General features: G+C 43.7%; 1 protein-coding gene across 3 annotated transcripts in view; it reads right to left on the bottom strand.

Annotated features, from left to right (window-relative positions):
- Positions 1-22303, bottom strand: part of LOC121942806 (ephrin type-A receptor 4) — a 65756-nt gene extending 43453 nt beyond the window's left edge. The window contains exons 1-3 of one of the 3 annotated variants that reach the window (XM_042486070.2): positions 22020-22303; positions 20182-20249; positions 17052-17715 (exon numbers count right to left, since the gene is read on the bottom strand). In XM_042486070.2, the coding sequence (XP_042342004.1) occupies positions 17052-17715; positions 20182-20249; positions 22020-22116 (829 nt within the window). In that variant the 5' untranslated portion in view covers positions 22117-22303. The remainder of the gene's footprint in view (positions 1-17051; positions 17716-20181; positions 20250-22019) is intronic. The other 2 variants (XM_042486069.2, XM_042486071.2) reach the window with 2 other exon arrangements.
- Between the last annotated feature and the right edge of the window lie 1986 nt (positions 22304-24289).

Below are 24289 nucleotides of genomic sequence, written 5' to 3'. Positions count from 1 at the left end.
TAGTCTCACCCAGACACACATATAGATAATAATAGACCATCAACATCAATACACCTGAGCCAGTGGCATATTAGCAGGGATAACTAGCTGCTGACCGTTAGCATCTGTCGCTGGAACAGCAGGAGAGTGGAGCAGGTTAACTCATTAATTCCGTCACTGGGGGTTATTAATTACCTCCGGCCCTGACTGCGACACGCAGCCACACGGCCAGCGAAACCCATCAGCGTGATTGATGAGGGACACACGGCCACCGAAACTGATCACGATGATTGATGACATACACTCGTCACACATCTTGACCTTGACCTGGGGTTTAAAGGTACCGTCCTTTAAAATGCAAAAAAAAAGTCGGGTAGTGACATCTGGGTTGACATCCTCACTAGTGTTAATGAAGGCCAAGAACAAAAGGCAGCGAGGCTAACGATGTTAATAACACACAAGCCAACCTTGCTGACAATCACTGCGGCTTTGCTAACAGTGGCCGGTGCCAGGGGGTGCGAGAGTTGCCAGCAGTTTGTCTGTCAAATGCCGGATGATTTATAACTGTATTTTCAGCAGCACCGATCCATCATGCAAAGAGCCACCCACAACACTGGCCTAATTAAAATGTCTGTACCTGACACACCAGCCAGGGAAGCAGATGAGCTAAACACGTTGTAAAAATGCGTATTATAACAAAAGTAAAGCCTGAGAGCAAGACATTGTTTTATGCAGTAAGCCATTAAAATAGTTGGGGCCACCAACTGTCCCTATATACTGATTTCTTGCCCTTTTGATCAAAATTTAATACCAGACTGCTACTTGAAATGTGCTTACTTGTAGCATTTTATGTCTTAATAACTGATTACCTGCTAGGTATGCTGTAAAAGTGTATAAAACCTTTCTGAAACTGTTTTTCAAATAGGTTTTCTGTTACTATACAGTCCTGTTCATACTCTGAATTTTTCTGTTAAAGAGATAGTTCAGATTTGAAATGGGGTTGTTGAGGTACTTATCCATGGTCATTGTATTACATACTGTAGATGTCAGTTAGCATGTCCTCAGTTTGGAGAAGCAGGCTGGAGTCTGACAGATGAAGCTAAGCAACGAATCAGCAACAAAACTTTGAGCTACCTTAAAAAAGCCCCACCTTAAAAAATAAGAATAAGAATAAGAAAAACAGTCATTTAATATTACTGAACACAGGACCTGCTGGCCTACCACTGCCTCAATCAGTTAGTTTATTTGTGTTATTTTGTGACTTTGGTGTTCCAAAGTATTAATTTGGATTCACCAAACAATACAAACACAAACTAACTAACTCACTGAAGCAGCAGTAGACTGCCAGCTTTTTAGGCAACTCAAACACATTTTGGTGCTGGCCACCAGAGTCAGTACTCCTGCAGCTTCTCCAAACTGAGGGCGTGCCAACTGATACACTACAGAAATACACTGACTAAAGATAAGTACATCGTACAACATCACTTCAAGAAATCCAAACTATCCCTTTAAGAGTGCATTGCGGTGCCACCTATATTGTTACTGTTTGGATTACATAACTGAAAAAAAACTGAAATATTGTTCTGAAGACTTCCTGCAGGCCAAGGTCTCCACGTTCTTATTGACACGTAGAACTCCACTTCCCCCCTTATTCTTCCAGTCTGGCCTTAAGAAGGAATATTAGTACAATGGTTATATCGCAAAAATCTAAAGTATTCCACCCAGCTACTTCAGAACGGACAAGACCACTCCTTAACAAATGTGAGCATGGTACTGAAGGTGAATGTAAGGAAAAGAACGAGACGCTGAAAGAATGTTATAGAGATGGACAGAACAGGGAGAGGCAGCAAACAGATCCATTTTTGTTTGGTGAAACACTGTTTAACTTGGCAAGCTTGGGTGGGGGCCACTCAGATTCCACTTTTGCACCCATGCCAGATCTGCAAGGGTGCACCACCCAAAGGCGGGCATTGCGCCAACCCACGATGGACCTTTTGTGACCTAAGATTTTGCACAGCAGGTGGGTAATGGACTATAATTCAAGGCAAACAAGACAGAGATATATACACAAACACAGGCTTACAAAACCCAGCACACCTGCACACTCTCAGGTATGCACACAAAGCCCTTTAAAGGCCCTCTGGACTACACAGATGCAATACCATGCATGCATGCAAACACACACCCACCCAACGGGCTTTTTAAGCACTGGTACACAAGCACAGCAGGGACGACAGGAGGTAAATAAACTCCGTCAAGGTATTGTCTTGGTCCAATTTCCCCAAGGTCTCCGGAGGCTTGAGTCCCATGCTGGACATGTGTGAGCGTCTACTTGAGTGTGTGAGCAGGCTGTGTACCTAGCATGCTTTCCTGACATTATTTACAATGAAAAGACCTGCATTTCAATTCAATTATATAAAAAAGAGAGGCAGAGAGGTGGGAGGTGGGGGAGGGAGGGTATGCTAATGCTGTTGTGCGAGGGGACGCTCACATCAGCACACACCGCAAAACAATTGGTTGAGCTAAACTATTCTACTCGCAGCGAGTCAAGGAGAATGGGGCAGGAAAAGGGAGGATGTGTGAGAAAAACACACACAAACACACTAAGAATAGGTGAGGAGGAAGAGGAAGCGATAGGGAAGCAGTCTCGATGGGGCCTCATATCCAAATCTGTAAACAAGTGTAAAGCACGTGTCGCGCTGTAGCACAAATACATAACAAATCACTGAAATCCCCCACAATGCAACACTTGCAATGCAACAGCTTTGTAAAGGTAAGTATGTGTTACTTGTACTGTTATTCATGATTGCATACGTCGTAAAGACTTTAGAGCTGTGCAAGACATCAATGTCATAACCATTTTTGATACAAGAGTTGATATTGTGAAATTTCGACATTGAGACATGCTGCATTTTAAATGCTGTCTTTTCCAGGTTTTTAGGGAAGCATTACAACAAGTGGCACAATGTTTTGAGCTTATTTAACTGTTTAACATGTGTGGTCATCATACTCACAATACAAATTACAAAAACATAACACTACCCCAGATCCCCGTATAGTATCATCAAGATCACCCCGTGCTTATTATTGTGTGGTTATTTTATCTAAAAAGCTGTTTCTCAATTCAATTTCCAGAAAAACACATTCCACTTTGTTTTATGTATAAATTGCATGTTTAATCTTTCAATCAAGTCAAACAAAAATGTTTAATAGGTAAATATCGAATATATCGCACTGATGTTTTACCAACAAAAACCAACAATGGACCGACTAAGCATAAGCTAAAAGTAGAGCTACAACTAATGTAATATAAGAATGGATAATTACCATTGCAATTTCCTAATGCCCCAGTTAATGTAATCAAATTAGGAAAAAATATTATCAGTGTTGTCATGTCCTGTTTTTAAAGGCTCCATTACAATAAAAAGACTGCTCCAGTTCTTCTGTTATTTGCCTTTTCCCACTGAGTCATTATATCCACATTACTGATGTTTTTTCTTCCATAAATTTAATTATGAGAATATTTTGTGAAGGCATCAATAGTCAGCCCTTCAATACAGTCGCAAAATATATTGTGATATTTTATTTTCACCAAATCACCCAGTCTTACTTACTAAAAAACAAGCCAAAAAAAAAAGTACTGTGGAATGGCTGACATTTGTTATAAAATAGCAAACTAATAATCAATTTTCAAAATAATTGCTGATCATGTAATCAACGTATCAACTCTAATCAAGGAGTTTTATTAAGGTTTTCAGAATAAACATTTCTATTCTCTTGTTGCCTCACTTAATTAAAGAGTGGCGTGTTCATGATATAGTGCTGTTTGGGTAATCTGTGTCAGTTTTTCAATATTTACTGAAATGCAATTTGTGCCCTCAAGGACTGAATAAACAATTTGAACATCAGCCACATCTGCGACTAATTTAAAATGACACATCGAGTTGAAGCATCCGAGTGAATGTTGATCACAAGAATTTATTTTGTTTAGAAAAACAGAAGGTATGAATTTAAACTAGTTTTTTTGGGGGGGTGGACTGTGAACTAAGTGTAAAATTCAAAAAGTGAACCATGAATGCAAAAAGTTCTTAATCTGTGTGAACATGCACAACACTGATAATTGGATAAATTCACTTTATTATCCAGCTCTAAAATGCCTCCCAGTGTTCCCACCCTTTCTCACCAACTTTCCACAGGTGTGTGACCTCAGGTGGCCATAATGATATGATGTCATTACCACAAAGCCATATCACGTATACCTTGAAGTGAGGATAAGCCTTTACCTTCATATCACACAGCCTTGCGTAAATGTGGAGACAAATTGGGTAAACAGCTGCCCGCAGATGGGAATTTCAAAAGACAAACAACCCAAAATGAAAATAAGTTGCATTGCCTGCTGCTCAAAGTGAGTTTTGGTAACTCTGCTAGATCCCTGTAGTAAATGGAATCAAAAAGCACATTAGGAGATGCCATACATACAGTATGTCAAATCGGAGTGCACACACGTGTCAACACTTAAGTGTGCAGAAACACGCATACAAAAACTTTAATTACCTAATAGTCTGCGGTCTCGGGGGCAAGTTTAACATCAACCTTGCCGGTTTCTCAGAAGCGGCTCGGTGGGTTCTGAGGAGGGGTTGGAAAGGGTCGACTTACGGGTGAAAAGGAAGGTATTTTTAGGTTGTTTGTTTAGGTAATCTACTTGTAGCTCCCAGACGACAGCCTGTCTGGGGCCTCGGAGCACCTTCTATTGTGTGTGTGTGTGTGTGTGGGGTGTGTGTCCCTGAGAACACCGCGCACACTATCGTGTCTTTGCATTGTGTGTGTGAATACATGCAGTTATATGCACTCTGTGTGTGTGTGTGTGTGTGCTCAGTCAGGGTACATAAAAACTTTCCTGGGTCACTAGCTCTTCAACAGCTCATGTCAGCCCAATGACGGTCTGCTGGTCTCCACTGTGGCTGTCACTGCTTTAACCTTTGACCTCTCCGGGTGTCACTCAGGCCTCACTCTCTCCAGACCACTTTCCCCTCCTTTCTCTCTCTCTCTCTCTCTCTCTCTCTCTCTCAAAACAGGATCGAGGTCATTTCTGTCGTGGAAGTGATACCCTCTCCGACTTAAAACTGTGTCAGCTCCTGTTTGCACGCCATGGCTTTGCATGACGTGTGCATGCATTCCAAAGTTAGTAGCATATATATGTGTCCACAAACTTTGCAGTTGGGTGCAGGCATTGCCCTCCCTAACCTCGGGCTAGTTGAACCTGGCCTTGCGGGGGGGGGGGCACAGAGGGTGTAACAGGAGCCTGGGGTTAATGGCTACTGCTTAGACAGGGTTACTCTGCTAATGTGTAACATTTTAGCCTTTAGCTTTGATGTGAGGACAGACACACAGGCACGGCGACGATGGGAAGAGGCAAACAAAGGGCAGTGAGATTCAAATGCACAGTGAGCTTTGAAGTAAGTGTGTGGGCACCACTGGAAGATGGCCAGGGTCGAGTTTCTGGGTTATGTTTTGTATTTCTTGGACTTCTCGCCTTTTTTCACTTCAAGTGTGTTTCCTGCTGTCTTTCTGCCTTTTCTGTTATCTCTCCTTATCTTTATGGTTTCTTTCACCACTTAGGGTGATGCACCGTACTTGGCAGCTTTGTCAGTGATTCGAGCAGCACTCGATGCCCTGCAGAGCTGCCAAAAATATGTTCTCGATTTCCTTATTTCTCTCCTTAACACTGCCAATATTGTATCGTAACACACCAATCACAAAAGATGGACATCACACTAACACCCTCCTGATGTTTAAATTGCTTAAAAGAGAAATAAACCAGATGAGAACATTTTTGATGGTTACACACGTTGGTCTATAGGTAAATTTTGCTGTTCTTCAGTTTACTGCACTGGGCAACAACCAGGTCTGCCAGAGCTAAATAGAAGAACCACTCATTTGGCATTCAGAAGTGATGCCCAGTGAGCAAACCCTGTTTAGCATTGTTAATGAATGCCTCCTTTCCACCCAAATTAGCCCATGCACGCAGGTTTTTAAACACAGGAACACCTGCTGAAAATAGGCTATAGACTCCTTTCCCATTACCAGTAGACCAGAGCTGTGTACACAGCCATGCATTAGAGGAGTATGCCTTTCTGTGTGTGTGGTGTGTGTGTGTGTGTGTGTGTGTGTGTGTGTGTGTGTGTGTGTGTGTGTGGTTTTCTTTACTGGTGCGTCATATTTTACATTACATATAGGCAACAAGGCTAAAATTTAGAGTTTTAACCTGGGTGTGCATGCTGCATCAATAGCAGTATAAGCAGGGGTAGTAGTGCTAACATAGTAAACAATGTTTAAGGGGTTTTGTCGCTCAGAATGAAGGGAGGAAACAGGATGCAGGCCATCATGTCCAGCAAGCTCCCACCCAACCCTGGTGGTGCGCAATGCAGAGCAGCTAAGGGTGGGCAGCGGGCACTCAGTCTTTCATGTATAAACATGGCCAGTCAGCTGATTTTAACCAAAGCGAACAGAAAATAAAATAAAAGGAAAGATATTAACACTCCAAAACATTAAAATTTCCCTACTATACATCACAATAACCCCTAACTCCCCAACCCTCTGAATGGACTGCACTTTGAAATGTGGTTTCAAAGCTTTTTTTTCTCTTGAAAAAATAAGCCATTAGTTGCTGGTTGGCCTATCACAAGCAAAATGTGCCAAAAGCGATATCCCTACTTAAAAGGTTAATGGTGTGGATTATCCAGAGTAATGTGCTATCAACACTTTCCATAGGGACTGCTGAGTCATAGGGTACAAAGTATCAGGTGAAACAACCCCACGACACACAGCAGGTAGTGATATTGACGGTAATATTTACCACAGCTGGCAGAGGTCGCGACACGACCACACTAGGCTTGTTCAAAGAGCGATCACCGTCTGTACCCATAACCCCCCACTTCACCTTTCACATCTCCAGCCGTTTATCAGGGCCACTAGACAGGAGTCAATTCATCTTCCTCTCTCCTTTCCTCTATACACACACTCTGTCACACACATTCACGCTCTACTTAGATATCTATGTGCCTTCTTTTCATTTCAATCACTTCCTTTTATCTCAATCTCTATCCTCTCTGTCTTTCTGTGTTTTCTCCTGCTTCTTCTTCCCCTCACATTCCTCTGCGGTGTGAGCCTTCAAGGGATCACATCTCTTTATTTTTTCTTTTTCCTCTGCTTCCAGCAGTATTTGACAGCTCGCTGCGGATCAGGGGAGATCAAGGTTTCTAATCCCAGAGACGTGCCCTAGCATGGACACACCTCCGCCTTTAGCTGGAGATCTGCAGCTTTGGTTCCCCAGCGCTGCGAGGTCTCCACATCCCCAAATTACACTTTGGCTCTCCCACAGAGAGGTTATACCTCACAGGCAACCCCATGGTGTGTTTGATACACATGTAGTTTGCATGCCAGTGTGCAAACACATGTATTCACAGCAAGAGGTCAGCTACCTGATCTCAAAGTTCTGGCCTGTAACCAAGTATAGGTGCATGTATGAGTTTATGTGGATTGGAAATTTGAATTGCCAAGCAGTTCCCACTGTAAACTCCCAGGAAATAGTCTGTGTGCTAAATATAAAGCAAGAGGCAGCAGCTGGTTAGCTTATCTTAGCATAAAGACTGGAAGCAGGAGCAAAAAGCTAGCCTGGCCATGCCGAAAGATCACTAATTAACATGTTCTTTTTTTTCCGGACCTGACGGGGAAGAATACATCAACAAGTGTTGTAGTCTGTTATATACCAAAGGAGGGAAGAAGAACAACTTCCAGCATGAAAGCACAACAATACATGGAAGATGACAAGTGCACTTCCCATCGACTAATTAAAAAGAAAGCATTTTTTTTTGTTCGTTTATCCAGCCACTTTTGTGTGTTTGGTATGTGTTTAGTTTTGTCTCTTCTTTGTTCTCCCCCCACCCCTTATCTGTACTCATCATTCTACACACCTCCACCACCACCTTGTCTGCAATCAAGCCTGTACCTACAAGAGCGCCAGCTCTACCGCCAGTCCCTGTCCGATTATTGCCGAACACGGTTTGTTGCAAGTCAAGTAAAGCTCTATTTCTCACCTTTTCCACTTTTTGCCTGCTTGGCTGTTTGTGTTTTTTGCTAAGACCTCTTCAGGTCTCCGCTGTCTCCTAATGCAGTTGTTCGTGCATCTTTTGTCGTGCAGGCTGTTCTCATGCACTGTTTTTACATTTTCCTACATAAAGTGATGCATCAAAATTCATACATGTTCCATGTAATGATAATTTGTGCATAACTACATATTCTGGAGGCCTGCCATCACATGACCATTGCGATGATGGCAGTAATGAAGGAAACGCTCTCGAACTGTCCAGTAAAGAGGCAGTTTGGGGTGGTGGATGGGACACACAACACTGGAGACTGGTGTTGAGGTAAATCTTCACCATGTTTCTTATTCTAAACCTAACCACAGTAACTTGTAACTGTAGGCCAACCTGGAAGCTAACATTGCCCTGGTTCCCTCGTCAATCCAAAGGATTTTGGATCATTGCCAAAAATAAGCACTGTAGTAAACAAACGTTTACGATACTTACATGTTTTGATCAGCAAGTTAATCTTTCGAAATGAACATTACTTTCAGGATTTCTGAAGCCTAAATGTAATTGCAAGAGGTAAGAAGCTATTGCTAGGCTAAAACGAACTACACTACGGTTGTGTTGCAACCACTACGAAGCTGTAAAGCCGTGTTTGACACAGTTCAGCGCCATGAGATTTTGTAATCTCATTTAGCCACTAAAAAGCTTTAACGTTTACGAGCGGGGTATTTACTGATGATTTTTATGTCATAGAGGAAAACACGAGAGTCTCAGCTTGTGTAAACTACAGACCTTACTGAACGCTTTTAACCAAAAACACATTTAAAAAATCCATTGACCTTGAGATGAGGGGACACGAGGTGCTGAAATGCAAACAGATTTCCAGATTTTAGGACTCATATCACATAACTTAACGTTAAGTGCATAACGTCATTCGTGGGGTGCTGATTTGTGTGATATCAGACAAACTGTTACGCGAGGATACATTATCTGGTGATGATTCATCCTGAGTTTGATTGCCATCCAAGCCATGAAGTGCTTTAAACTCATCTAACATCATCATCATGCAGGTAATGAACATGACTTTTCCTCCACAACCCTGGATACCCAAAAATACCTCCTCCCACTCTATTGCACTGACAGATGTTGTCCAGAAAATTATGTTTCCTCCCAACAACCTCCTTGTATTCCTCGTTCTTCTTCCTACATACTAATCACACTTTCTCAACGTGTGTGTGTTTTTCGAGGGAGAATGAGCCAGTGTGCCATTTCCTCCACCGCCGTGATTAGAAAAGGGTGATCTGAGCTCATTAAAATGGGCACTGCGTCCAGTCTCAGGGCACATCAGATTACAGAGCGGCCCTTTATTGCAAGGCTTTTTGTCATAACCCCTAACTGATTGCCACGGAGCAGCCTTTGATTTGGCCACTGAACTCTGCGGCCCCTGAGAAAAAGGATGACGAGCAAGGAGAAGAAAAGACCACCTACTATCGCCTCGGCAGGATGGAGGGAGCTTAAGATAGAAATCAGGGGGAACGAGAGAGAGAGGGAAAGATAAAACATTTTCAAGGTGTTTGCAATCAGCCTCCCATTGTCGGATGCTGAGGGAGAGTTTGGCCGTCCATCTGAAGAGCTGCTGGGCTGCTTTGTCTCCGGGCTCAGATCGCGCAACGCGATTGGAACGTTAATAGAAGTTTATGATACAGCATGTGATATGCCTGCTGCGACAGATGCACGGAATAAATATAGGCCAGATAATAGTCCACACACTCTCTCTGTCTGTCCGCACACACACCCCAGACCTCGCGATCAGTAACACATTGCCCCAGATCAAAGGGATTTCCGTGCAATGGTGAACCGACGGATGAAGTGTAGAAAAAGCACGGTTGCCAGACTGGAACTAAATCTCTTTCCACTTCACTTCCCCCCATGTTTTGTCTCTTTTTCTCTCCTCACCTCCCTCCCTGCCTCCTCATCTCCATCTCCTCCGCTTTTCTTGGCGAGAGAGGTCCGTTCTCGCTCGCTGTCAGCACAAAGAGGGTGGCAGAGACCCTCTTTCTCTTTCATAACCCCTCTCTCTCCCCGAAACAGTCCACCCATGCCCACTTGATCGCTGTCCACTTCTACCTCTGTCTGTCTTTCTCTGCCTATACATCCGTCCATCTCTCTTTACAAACCAGCCTCTCCGCTCAGGCCATCAGCTGAGCAAAACAACAGCTTTTTGGAGGGAGAGAGGGAAGAAAAATTTTAAGTGAGCACAAGAGAAAGAGAGGGGCAAAAGAGCAAGAGGGAGAGTGTGCAGGAGTGCAGGAGAAAATGGAGGGAGAAGAAGGGAAACAGCCGGAGGAATGGGGGAACGTCAGGGATGGATAGAGGGAGAGGGGGGTGAAAGGACTGCGGGGTTGTGTTGGTAGAGAGCTGGGGTATTGATTCAGGGCCTTTTGACATGCTAATTTGCTTGCTGACTGCTTTAATCGCTCCCTCTTCCCATCGCAGGCTTCAAAGAGAGGATGCTTTTCAAAAAGATGAGAGAGGAGAGGAGAGAGACATTTTATCATCCTTTTAAAGCCCTTTTTGACACTTGCACAGCTATATGTTCCTGATGCCAGCTGACAACCATGTTAGCGGCACTGTAACAGATCATGTAAGCTGTCCTTACTGCACATTACCTAATAATAGCAGGCTAACTCAAGTGCTTATTGGCATCACTGCTACAACTAACGATATTTCTGTCATTTTAAGACAACTGTATGCCACTGATTTAATGACAATATAATAGCATTATAATGCAAGAGCACCCCAACAAGGAGCTATCAACTTTTAATTCAACCAGAAATGAAAGCAAAACATTTCTCAACATAGTTAGAAAAACAGAACTGTTTTGGAGTCAGAGCTGATATTTTGGTCTTGGAGATACATGGTTTCCAAAGGACAAAGACACAATATGAAATCTGTGTATTTACTGTATCTGTTTCATATAAGACATGCACCAATAGCTGGCAGTCAAACTGTGTGGAGCACTGGCAGGCTTTAAATTTGGAAACAGAAACATTTCACAGATATAATACTCAATTTTTACTTTTTCTTTTCACCAAGATTCTTCTGGTGCTTTTCACCAGCTTTCATTTCTATCATGCATTATAGGAAAAAAGTGTCCCTCAACAGCAAAATCTTGAAATCAGTACATTTTGTAAGCATACTGGCATCTTTTATGCTTCATTTGTAATTGTTCCAATATTCTATATATAAACTGCAAAATCATAAGCCACATTGTAAAATGGGTCCAGAGCACAGCTTGACTTCTTCATTCTCATTTTGAAAAACAAAAGCCAGCATTTATTATGCCAATTCAGTTATATCACCCTATTTCAAGAATTCAAATGACACTTGTTGCAGTTCAACTCCATCTGAAACCAGTAAATGATCTCACGCCACTGACAGTTTGGTCACTTAGTGGGCAGTTTATAAAGTTTTCATCCAAACATATTATTTAGTCTCATATCCAGAACTGTTTTTTTTCCCCCCAAAAAAACATTTGAGGCTGGGATAACTCTATTTATTTCTAATGAAGTCTGACATGCTTCTGGCACTTCCTTGAAACCAGTGTCAGTTTCTTGTAGCAACACAAAACAAAGCACATTGCTCCACAAACTTCTTAAAAGGAACTCGATTTCAGAGGAAAAAAATGAGCTTTGAAAACTCAATTGGAGATAAATGACTTAAAGATGTATATTCATGGCAGTGTATCACTACACGCTGGCGCTGTGGGAGCAGTACAGCCATCAGCCCCGGGTCATGCTCCATCACCAGTGGCTTCCTGCCCTAAACAGGGCACGGCGAGGGGAAAGAGAGAGGGGTGATGAGTGTCGAAAACTGCAAAGGGAACAAACACCGAGGCAGGACGGCAGCCCGAGCAGGAAAAACATTTCAGCACCTTAGCTAATGACGGCTGAATTACCACTCCCCCCTCACCCCCCTCTTCTATCCAGCCAAGGGAGGATTTGTGTGTGTTGAGAGGAACTTTTTTCATCATTTGAGGAGCAAAACAGGAACAGAGTATATAAAAAATGTTTTAAGCAATTATTTCAGCAGGAAGGGGAGGGAGGTGGTGGATTGCTCATGAGACATTTTGTCCTCCCTTTCTCTATCTGTTGTTCTTTCCTGCTCTCCGTTGGTAATAGATTCCTCGTCTCTATTCAGCAGCACAAAATGAGCCTCTCTGGTGGCAGGCAGAGTGATGAGTACATTCACCTCCACTCTGCTGCGCTCTGCTCAGCACTGACTGTGTGTCTGTGTGTGCAGAAAGCTTGCTATAACTCGCTATACATATTTATGAATGTCTCTGCGTAGTTGAGTCTATTACTTAATATGTCTTTTTCTACATGTGTGTTGGCTGGATTTTTGTGTTTGTTCGTGTGATCCTGCGTGCACGGCTCTACATGTGGGTGCACAAGTTGGTTGCTGTCAGCTCCTTCCCTGCATGTGTGATTTTTTATTATTCAGATTTGTGTGTCTGTGTGCATGTGTGTGTTTGTGGGGACAATGATAGGTGATGATGTTCCATGTGCTGCCTCTCTCTCCAACAGTGAAGGTAATCTCATTATTCAGCCCACTTCCTGCTGCTGCCACCAGAGACAGGCTGACGAACACTAACCACCTCGACGGCCAGAGCGGAGAGACAGGGGGAAAAAAAGAGAGGAGGGAAAAAAAGACGGGAGAAAATTGCTAGCAGAAACTCTGCAGAAAAATGGAGGGAGATAAAAGGAGAAATAGATATGTGATAAGGGGGGGGGGGCATTAAAGCAAGAGGAAATATAAGGAGACAGACATGAACAGAAAAAAAACAAGATGCAAATACTTCATTTGTGTGAATGCAGAAGAGAGAGAGAAGGAAAGTAGAGGAGGCAGAGGAAGAGCAGGGGACTGAGTCTGTGTGTTTAAAGCCATCGGGGACCGGCGGGCTAAATAGAATTACGTGGTGAATTTAGAATGATGCTCTCAAGCGCATATTTAACACTGTCAACAGAGGGAAAGAGAGAGAGACACACACACACACACACACACACACACACACACGAGAGAAACTTCATCCCTAAAACCTCTTAATCCAACATGAATGAGAGTTTCCAGCTCAGCAAAGACTGCTGGGAATAGAGAGGGTGGCGGGGGGTCTCAGGTGAGAAAAAGCTCAGATCACAAACTAACATCACAACCAGGAACTAAGCCGTTATCCTCACACACACACATGCAAACAGGTTTTGGGGGAGCACACAAAATTGTGAAAATGAGGGTTAAAATCATGGAAATGAAATGTAACTTGTTGCTTCGATTGCTCTTCTCATAGTTGACTTATTACAACACAAAACAGACATGCATTTGGTGTTTTTAAGGCTGCAAACTTTCTTTATCTTTTAATCTGCAGATCATTTTCTCGGTTGATTGGTCATAGTTTGATCTAAATGTCAGAAAATAGTGAAAACTGTCCATCACAATTTCTTAAAGTCCACGGCAATGTCTTTAAATGTCTTAGTTTGACAGTCCAAAATTCATAAATATTAAGTTTATAATTATATAAAACAGAGAAATGCAGGAAATCGCCATATTTGAGAGGATAAAAGCAACATTTTCTGCCAATTTTGCATGAAAAATAACTTTAACAATTAATCAAATATCAACATCATTGGACATTATATTTCTGTCGATTTAGTAATATATTAATTGACTTAATATTGCAACTCTAGTGTTTTTTTTATTAATTAAATGAGAGCGGATCAAAGGGTAAAAAAATCAAATGTGCTAAACTCCATTAAATTAATGTCTTTATTAAATTTTTAGAGATATAAAAATGTAAATGGTAAAGTCTTCAAAAACTTCAGTGTAAACTTAGCTCCTTTTTTGAGTCATGTTAGTTACTATTAAAGAATGTGTTTGTGTCTTGAATGCTGGTGACGATAGCTTGTGAGGCGCCAGCTCACAGCTCAACCATGAGCTAGCATTCTTAAGCGTGAAAAGTGTCTGTCACCTTCACGCCTCAACCAAGCCATATCCTCAACAAACACACACGCCACCAAATTTAACTTACAGGAAACACACACCACTTGGGTTTTACTGGTTTTCCTGAAAAACACACGACATTACTCTGCAGCGGCAAAAATGCTGCCAGAGCGAGTTCTCGCTCAACCCAAAAAGAATTAAACAGTTAAGGTAATTATCATTTTCCCATAATGACATAAGTACGTAGTTCTTGCTAATCTCTCCCTCCCACCTCCTCATCAACACCCCCACCCCTCCAACAGTAAGGACCCCCTCACCAGATGAGGAGCGAAGGGAGTCCCTGACCCCACCCTTCATCAACAGAGCATGTGGGGGGAGGTGGTTAACAGGGAAAGGGATCTTAAATGCAAACAGACAGAATCCCCTCTACTTAAAACCGGGGGGCCCCTTTGGCCCTGAGTGCCCTAGTAGCCCCTCTTGCCTTGGCCCTGGGTGTACACCATGGCCACCCTTGGCCCACCTCGAGCACACACGCATCCACACACACACACACACACACCCGCCACAGCTGTCAAAATCCTGACGTCTTAATCAATCCTGGATCCACACTCTGTCAGACGTAGCAGTAAGATGGATGCAGAAGGGGACGACCTCTGAACTCTGCCAGGGGTGTAGAATACAATTCCTACGTGCTTACCCCCCCCCCCCGAAACATCACCAGCCTCAGGAGGCGCCGCTGCTGCCCCAAACAATGATGGAGGAGAGCCCATTCATCCTGGGCTGGGAACCAGGGGCCAAGGTGCCCTTGTAACCCCGCACGTACACAAGACAAGCACAGACACACAAGTCTGCAAATGCACACACACACAATTGGGCTTGTGTGCGGCATAGAAAAGCTGCAAACCAAGCTGTGTAGTATACGCAAATGCTGACACACCCTTGTACACTTGTTTAAACTTTTTAATATGTCAAAAAAAAAAAAAAAACTGGCAACATCTTACCCCAAAACTCTCCACTGATATCCACCTTCCCTCCCCCGAAACCAGCTCCTGAGTCCTTTGGTCAACATGGTCATATAGGAGAGGACCCCCTCTCCCATAGAGCCTGTCACACCGAGGAATATTAACCAGCTCATCAGTGCACTTGAAGACTGACAGTGGCCAGCACCTTTTAACCCTTCAGTCACTGGATCTGACCCACGCTGACGCCTCAGGCAGCCATGCAGCGTCAAACCCAATGTGTACTATCTAGTTTCCAATTGGAAGTGAAATGCTGAGAAACTTTTTAAACTGTGTAATTGAAGCTAAAAGTGAGCTGAGTGGATGCATTGGCACTGTTAACTTAAACAAACCAGAGCAGATGCAGCGATATGTGAACTAAATGGATATATTGGCTTGAAAAGCAATACTGCCAACTCAGAGGCTGGCAGACACTACGAGACTGCATTAGTCATATAAAAGCAAGGATTCCAAATCCTTTGTTGCCTTCTTTGGAGAGTAACAGCTATTTTTCTCAAGTGGAATTAAAGAGAAGAGATAAGGAGCCGGTTTCAATGTTGCAGGCAAATTAAAGTTATACAGTATGAGATCAGGGTTCTCATTCTGATTTAAACAAGAGAGGTTATTATAGTGAATTGCATGATAGAAAGCCAATCCAGGCAATATTTACTTAAGGTCTGAAACTAACTACTTTCTGGTCCCTCAACCCGCCAGCTTACTTGTACCCCTTTGCCTCCCCACCCCCAAGCAGCCAACAGTACCCCTAAATCACCAGACCTGTTTGTCATGCAATTAGTCCTCCAAGATAAAGGCTCCCTCGTAAATTAGGAGAGGTGTAGTGGTCCGTCCCCCTGTTAATCACCCGTGCCCAGCCTCTGACCCCTCACTGCTGTAGCTTGCTGCTTTTTGTGTGTGATGGTGGTGGGTGGCGGGTGGGGTACACCAATAAACCATAGTGGCAGAATTGGCATCCACTCGTCTGGCCAGCTGACAACTGCGCCTCGGCTTGGCAAAAGGCTGCATGTGATCCACAAAACAGCTGCTGAATACTACTAGATGCTACCCACAATACCCTGCTGCATGCCATACACCACAACCTACTGTGTGCAATGAAACAAGCAAGGTAAATTAGGATAGCTCTATTAAATGCCATTTCTCATAAGAGCCTACACTTGAAGGAAAATTTGCAACATTCTGTTTGCAATGTTTCCTGGGCATTTCAAGGCAATGTTTTATATTCAGGAACATGCCGAAGGCTCTATCATGCTCCTGATTTAAAGAAATTCTGAAAGCAGGCACTCTGCACTGACCTTAAAACCTCATCAAACAGCCTGGTATAGGATCACAGCAAGCTGAGACTAGAATAATCGTCCACGGAGGGCTATTCCCCCCTACAAAATAGCACTATTCCAACCCCATCTCACGGCTGTGTATTTTCACTCTTCTCATACCTGTTTGGAATGATAAACTCTTTCTCCCTCCTTCCCTTCCTCTAAAGCTGTCTATCTCTTTTTCCCAGCTTCGCTTTCCTTTGGGAATAAGAGAAAGAGATGGTTGGGGGTGAAAGACACAGCAGTAGTGCAAACCAGTTGGAGCTCTACCCTCCTCTCCCGGTGTCACCAATTCTCCTGGGATGCATCCCATTGCACAACACCTCCCAGTGAGCCTGCTAATTACTCCATTTACAATCATCATTGCTTCTATCACCCAACCAGACACTGGAAAGAAGACTGTAGAGAGTAGCAGAGCGAGGAGTAAAAAATATCCAACAGAGTGCAAGGTGGGGGAATCAAGGGAGGGAGGCGAAGGTAGGACAAAGAGAACGGAATATGGGGGATAAAGACAAAGAGGCAAGAGATAGGAGGATGGGGAGAAATTAAAGAGGTGGGATACTGTAGGGACTGGCAGGGTTTGAAGGTAGAGAGATCTATAAATAGAGAACGGAAACACAGTCAGCCCCGAAAAACACAAGACAAATGTCAGTTCTTACCTTGGCATTCTGCATTGCGCTCCTCGTATCCAGGGTTACACAGGCAATTCCCAATGGGCACCAGCCACTCTCCGTCAGCCCCGCAGTACATCTTTGGAACCTCCTTCTCCTCCGAATTATCCACGCATGAGCCACGAACTTCCACAAGTGAAGACGTATCCGCTCCAGTGATGGTATCAGGAAACTGGGCCAAGTTACGCACCGCTAGAGGACATTTCTTGTAGAAGACCCTTACGGACACGAGCGCAATGCATGCCCCAACATCCTGGAAGGCCAAATAGAAGCCCTTCCGGGTCAAGGCGCCCACATCCCGCACCTCTGTGTTCAGCTTCATGATGCGATCGCCGATGTCCACCTGTGTGAAGCTCTCATCGGCAGCGATGGTATCAATCTTGCCGAACTGGTTCTCGCGAATGTAGCGCTCCTTGTCGTTGTTGGATTCATAGTAATAAAGATTGAAGGTTTCCTTGCAGGTTCCCATGACCCCCGGGAGGCTGTTGCAGTCCCGGAGGGTGAACTTGATCTCAATGTAGACACGCTGGGCACCGCCTCTGGGGATCCAGTCAGTGCGGAGCCAGTTGTTCTGGTTTGGCTCCATGACATTACACACCTGGTATGTCCGGATGGGAATGTTCTTTTCATCCATAATACTCACTTCCTCCCACTGGGGAAAGGACACAACAATTAAAAAAGGTTACAAGGATATTCTTAAACCTCTGAGGTTCAATCAGCAAATTAATTACCTGAATTCCAAACCATAGTTTAAGAAAATACAGAACAGTCAGAAAATGCTAAAGCACTGTCATGGTAGAATTGTTAAGGGTTAAGAACATCAGAGAAATATATAAAGGTAATGCTCTCCTAATTAAAATGGACTATGTAAGTATCACACATGACTGCGAGCCAGTCCAAGAATGAGAGATACTGTGCAAAAGGGCATGCGAGAGAGATTAGTCAATATTTGAGTTTCAGCAGAGCAATTAATTGATGGCTAAACTTAATGCATATTTTATGAATGGCACCTAATAGACTTGTTAGGTCCTAATATAGAATCACAAAGATATTAATATTCATTGCTTCCCCTCAACTGTGAGAAAGGAAATTTGTAATTAGATCTTTGCCTGTGTAATGCCTATACTTCAATTACTTTGGGAGAGGTATACAAACTCGTCTCCACACACACACTAAGAGACCTGTATGGCTCAGAGTATCGGAGAAGAGAAAAAGAAAAGGAAAGACAAACACAAGATTACGTGGATGCAAAAACATAATGTCTGGAATCAATGCTAATGATCTAATGTGTGCCTGCTTTGCTTCAGCATACATGATGGGGAGTGGGAGACAGGGGCACAAACGTTGTTAGTATGAACTCATTGGAGAGAGAGAGAGGGACGCTGACGTGGGGCGCATGGATTACGTTATCCAAGCTTATTTTTGCCAGGAGGGAATGTTTGTTTTACTTATGATAAAGTTCCCCCTCTCGACAGATCACTGTGGAGCAAATACGAGCAAGTCTTTAGAGGCTCGAAGCTCTGTGTTACCCCTAAGTTCTTCGCCGTGTGTTTTAAATAGAGTCTTTGACTGAGCTGGGCTGTAAACAAGAGCAGACAGGCCTTTGGCTGCCGTAGCTTCAGCCATTTAGAAAACTGTATAAAAAAAGTCATAATGGAACAGTGGAAGATATGGGTTATGCTGCCAGATTTGATTTGACGCCTTATCATAAACAATCTGGTTTAAAGGCTTATTTCCCTGGAGGAGGGTGGGATAATGCTAAACATAGCTGCGGCTGTACGATTTGAGAAAATGTCTATCATTCCCCGCTGTTCCATTCCACTCTGCTCTCTTCCTTTAGCCCCCCTTTTGTTGTGGAAATCAAGCGGCGCTGAGATAAGGCCGCACCTTTACCCGATAGCAGGGTAGAGGGAGAATAAGGCCAATTGGTCGTAATGAGAGGGTGAATGCAGGCTTGCCGGGGGCTGCCAGGACCCTGTCAATCACTTGTTTGTGATAAAATGGCCGAGGGGAGGACCTGAACACATCGCCAGCCAAGTTCATTGAGAATTGCTCGCGAGCAGAGCTTGCAACAGCTGCACAAGGTACAAATTCAGTTCCCCTGGGTTTCTATTCATTAAGTGACATGATTGTTGCTAATTTGTATTAATTTTCATGAAACATTAAAAGGCTCGCTTGTTCTCATCATCATCTATTATGAGAACAAATGAAGGGGTAACTGCTGCCTGACAAAGCACTGTTATTTGTTTAATGTCAACAATTATAAATTTAGGCCACCACTGACTTTTATTCAAGTACATTTTTGGCCATGATCAAATTGGTTAGGCATGGCATGTGCCTTACCTTTCTTCAATGCCCGTGGCACACTGTAGCCACTGTGGGGCCCCTATTCTTTCTCTTATCAGAGCCACTGTAGATATCCCAATTAGAAAGAGGGATCACGCATTCGGTCAACCCTATTCCCCGCTGCTTTATGGCGAGATCCAGTCATACTGCGGCAACAGCTAAACCCCTCTGCACTTTCCCCCTTATTCATCCATTCCAGAGGACCCTCTCTCAGCTGCCAAGTTCCTCTCCCTCTCTCGCTCTCTGCGACTCAATGGTGGAAAGGGATATAAAGTTTCTCCACAAAGACCGATTCAATCCACCGTCTATTCAGGAAACCTGACGCCCGCTGCAGTATCGGCCCCTGCATCTGACCATTACAGAGTGGTTAGAGAGAAGGGAAGCGAGGAGAAAGGGGAGCAGGGGTTGGGGGTGAGGGGGGTGCCTATAGACCGGTGGTTCTCAAAGTGGATTCCGGGGACCCCATGGGGCCCTGGAGGGCGTTCCACAGGGTCTCCATACACAACAAAATTCAAATTTACCCATATTTTTGTGTTTTAGTTTGATCTCACCGCAAGTCTAATATCCCTACAGTGCAGACAGCTGCACAATAAATCATCAACAATGATATTCCCATAAAGGGCTCACCAGGACTAAATCTTATCAAAGAGGGCTGTGTATCTGTTTGGCGGTCCACTCCAGAGCTCTTGCCAATAATGGATATTATCTCTCCATTTTTGCTCAATAGGGGACCATGCGTCCTAACAAGGGGACATTTCTTTGCAGTACTTACCCCTCCTTCTGTCGGGTTGGCGACCCATCCCAGCTCCCCCTGTACAGATCTGGAGTCCAATAACGTGACTGGAAAACAAGAATGGGAGAAGTGAGCACGCAGTCTCAGCCTGTCCATACAACATCAGCATTGGCATGTATAATCTACTTAGGTCTGACACACAGAGAAAGAAAAATGGGTTCCTATTTTTTTTCTACACATAAAGGCTTAATGAATAGAAATGACTGTTAAAACGATTCATCGAGTAGAAAAATACTCTCATGATGAATGCCAGTTGACTCAGAGAATAAAAAACTGCAGGCCAACGAGTCTTGTAAATGTTTGTTACGTGTAATTCCCGACTGTGCATGTTGTTTTGATCGATTTCCGTTTACACAGAGTTTTTCTAGGAATGACAAAGCATTCCCCCAGTGTCTTTAGAATAATAATATTTCTTTTTTTTCTCAGCGTCAGCCCGAAGCATGTTTGGTGTGATCGGAATCAATTAGGGAGCCGTGGTCATAAACTTGGTCGCTGAGGGAAAAAACGCATTTAAAATGCCTCCAACAGACAGGCACACACTCTCAGACTCTCAATATTTTCTCGAAAACAAAGCAAAACTTCACGTCTATGAAGCGTTATTTAAGAAAATGCGTTCGATTTAATTAAATTACATATTTAATTTTAGGGGGTTTGACTTCGTTGTGCGTAAAATGCTTAATCACTTGCTCGCTGTAAATTAATACATAAGCCCGTTATGTAAGTCCACACAATAATTTATTAGCTACAATACAGACGGATTCGTTTTTAAATTGGAAACATTTGTTTCATATTTAACTTTGCAGAGCCCGGGGTGCATCTTCGTGGACTTGTTGTGCCGAACAGCTTTTTCCTGCCGTGCAGTAAAGATACAGACACATGATTCTGCAGAAGACAGGCTCTGTGCATCCCATGGCATAATTTTAAATAAAATAAAGTACATCATTTATTCGTGTTTGCACTGGAAACTGGGCTATAAACTGGTTTGGGCCTATTAATCTGACACTGGACACGCTGCGCCCCGGGATCCCGAGTATACGCTCTAGACCCGAAACCTTCCTAGCTCTTGTTTTGTGCAGAACACGCCGTGCTCAATTTAAACATCTTGCACTTCGCTGTTTGGTCGCTTTTCAGTAATCCGGGCAGAGAATATAACCAAAGACTTGTTAGTACTCGTTTAGGATTTTCTTTAATTCGGTGTGTATCTAATACACAAACTGCACAATTTAACTTTCACAGCTGGTTTTATGTCATTCTCGTAATCACATTCTACCACAAACATACTTTGGCGACAGGAGGGATCATTGTGAGCAATTCCTAAATTGATAAATAAAAAGCTGCTCGTTCAGTCGGATGTGCGCCCGATCTGCGAGTCTCCCACTGCCTCGTCAATGCGCTTAATTTGTGCTCCACAAGCCGTCAGTCTATTAGATGCTGCGCAACATTTAACTTCTTTTTAGGGAACGAGCAGTTTGACCTTCTCTCTAAACTGAGAGATCAGCATGTATCGGGGCTCAGGCTGTTCCTGCTCTCAAGCTTTCGGGCAGTTGGCACGATCCAAACCCAAGCCGAGACCCAACACAGCCGATGCGCATTTGGACAGCCACTTCACATTCCACTTGCGTTCTCATAAAACTGCAAAAGTCGCTGCGTAAAGGTGCCCGTCGATGTTTTCCACCGTCAAACTCATCGCGGCTCCACGCACTCGCAACACTGGGGCCACGAAGTGAGGCTCCACAGCGCAAACACACGGAGACACGGAGCGGGGGAGATGAAGTCACAAGTCCGCGGCAGTTATTTTTCTCCCGCAACAACCTTACCTTCATTTGGGGGGTATATCCGTGCCGACGAAACCAATGTAGAAATCCCCAAAACAAGAAAGGTGGCCGCGAACAAAATCCCTGCCATGAGTGCCATTTGTGTCGTTGTTCCGTTTTTCCTCTCCTCTTTTTCTTTCGTTGCTCTTCTCCCAGGTCCTGCTCTCTCTCTCTCTCTCTCTCACTCACTCCCCCTCTCTCTCGCTCACTCTCTCACTCTCTCTCTTTCCCAGTGGAATATGGGTTTGAAGCGGACAGTGGGAGAGGGACGCAAGGAGCGCACCACAGCCAGGAGGCGGGTCTACTCTGTGCGCTCTGACGCGGAGCCCGTCAATCCATATAGGAAACGTAGTGGACGGAGGGGGGCTTGGGGGAGAATAATCATTAACTACCCCCTCTGCAAAGCCCCCAAAACAAGTCACTCTCTCATTTACCAGTGGGCACTTGGGGGAAAAGCGGTTATGGGGAGACTGTGAGGTGGCATTTCTCCATATTTGCCGTGCAGGTACAAAGGCGATGAAAAACTCTTTGAGACACCGTGAGTCACCGATTGACATTAAACGAGTAAACTGTGGGGAAATCGCCTTTAAGTGAACAGTGAAAACCAATGGGGAGTGTGTGACTGTGTGTGTGCGCTGCCCAGATTTTACCCAAAGCTGTTCAGAGAAATAAATCTGCTTCAACCACTGCTTTCTTAACTTGAAATGAAAATAAAAACTGCTCCTCGACTATACATGAATATAAAATCCAATGCGTCAGTTTGTGTCCTCTCTGTGTTCCTCACCGCTCACACTGTGCTGCTGATCCTGCATGTAGTCTGGCTCCAGTCAAGCGCAGCGCTGTCCAAGGTGAGCCGCATCAGACCAAGGTCGCCACCTAGCGGAGATATTGACGCCTGTTCTGCCTCTAAAATTGGATTAAAGAACAAGCATGAGCATGACCTCTCTAACATTACATGCTATTGCACTTTGTGAAATTGACAATGCCTGCCTTCTGATCGGTGGCCAGCATCTATTGGATTATTGTCACTTGCTCTTATTCTAATATTATCAAGGCTTTATGGGGATTTATGATGAAATGTGCAACAGAGATTCATCCATCACTACAGGGTACAGAGCAGACCTGGCATTGGAGGGGCTGCAAAGGTGAATGGTGTGCAGGAACTGATGTTTCTTCTGCAGTTTTTCTTCAAATAAAGGGTGTATTGTTTGAGAAACGCCAGCTGTGTCCAGGTTTGGGGTTTTGCCCAGGGTGCTCTCATTCTTTCATGTCCTCCTACACAGGTCTTCTATTGCTCCCATGAGATGTGCCCCATTGCACGGGCAGGCAGGAGACCTTTCAATGATCTGCAGGTGAGATTGTCCCCGTGTGGGCAGGTTAGGGCGTTCTGCATCAGCACACACTGCGACAAAGGACCACAGCCACAAACAGCACCTTGTGTCTTCTTTGGAGTCCCTGCTTCCTGCTTCTTTCTGGGGGTGGGAAGTCAAAACAGAGAGCCATCACATGATTATTTCTGTCTTGTGAGATCTACTATAATAATTAAATAAAGCAGCCGCATGCAGTTTGAATTTCGGCAGCATTATTTCCATTCAAAATGAGAGTGCAGGCGATAAGAAGTTTTCTTTAAATTTTGCAGGTGAATGTCCCTTTTCCCCTCATCTCATTAGAGAGAAGAGGTGTGGACTCGAGTCGCATGACTTGGATTTGAGTCAGACTCGAGTCACAAATTTGATGAACTTCGATTCAGCTTGACAAAATCAAAGAAGACTGCAACAAGACTTGGACTTTAATACCAATGATTCATGATTTCACTTGAACTGATTTCATCCCCAACAAGTCGACATTTAATTCTCCAGATCCACTTTGTTTGAACCAGAACATTATGTTGAACATTATGTTACTCAGTGGAAGTACGAGAAAAATATCCTAAAGATATTTACATTTGTGATGCATATAAAAAAACTATGTGGTTGTCAACAACAACAAATTGCAGTTTGCAAAACACGAGTTGAAAATTACAGATGGTGAGAACTTAGTTCAACAACTGAAGTTGCACAAAGACCAGAGGAAGAAGTTGAGGTGGATTAAGATAGCGAGCTAGTGTGGGTGCTATAAGCTGTAGTATTAGTTAATAGTGCTATTATGCTATGAAAGTGCAACGTCAGCACTATTTTTTATCATTAAGTTCAGTCACACTTGTTTTAACAAATAAATAAAATTTTAAAAAAAGCATTCATATTTAACTTGGAACTTGTCAGTCTTGATTTGGG

This window comes from Plectropomus leopardus, chromosome 6 (assembly GCF_026936395.1).
Source record: "Plectropomus leopardus strain MGB_pleo_1.0 chromosome 6, ASM2693639v1, whole genome shotgun sequence".
NCBI classification, from domain to species: domain Eukaryota; kingdom Metazoa; phylum Chordata; class Actinopteri; order Perciformes; family Serranidae; genus Plectropomus; species Plectropomus leopardus.
Note: the sequence above shows the minus strand (reverse complement) of the source record. Positions and strands in the feature narration are given on the sequence as shown.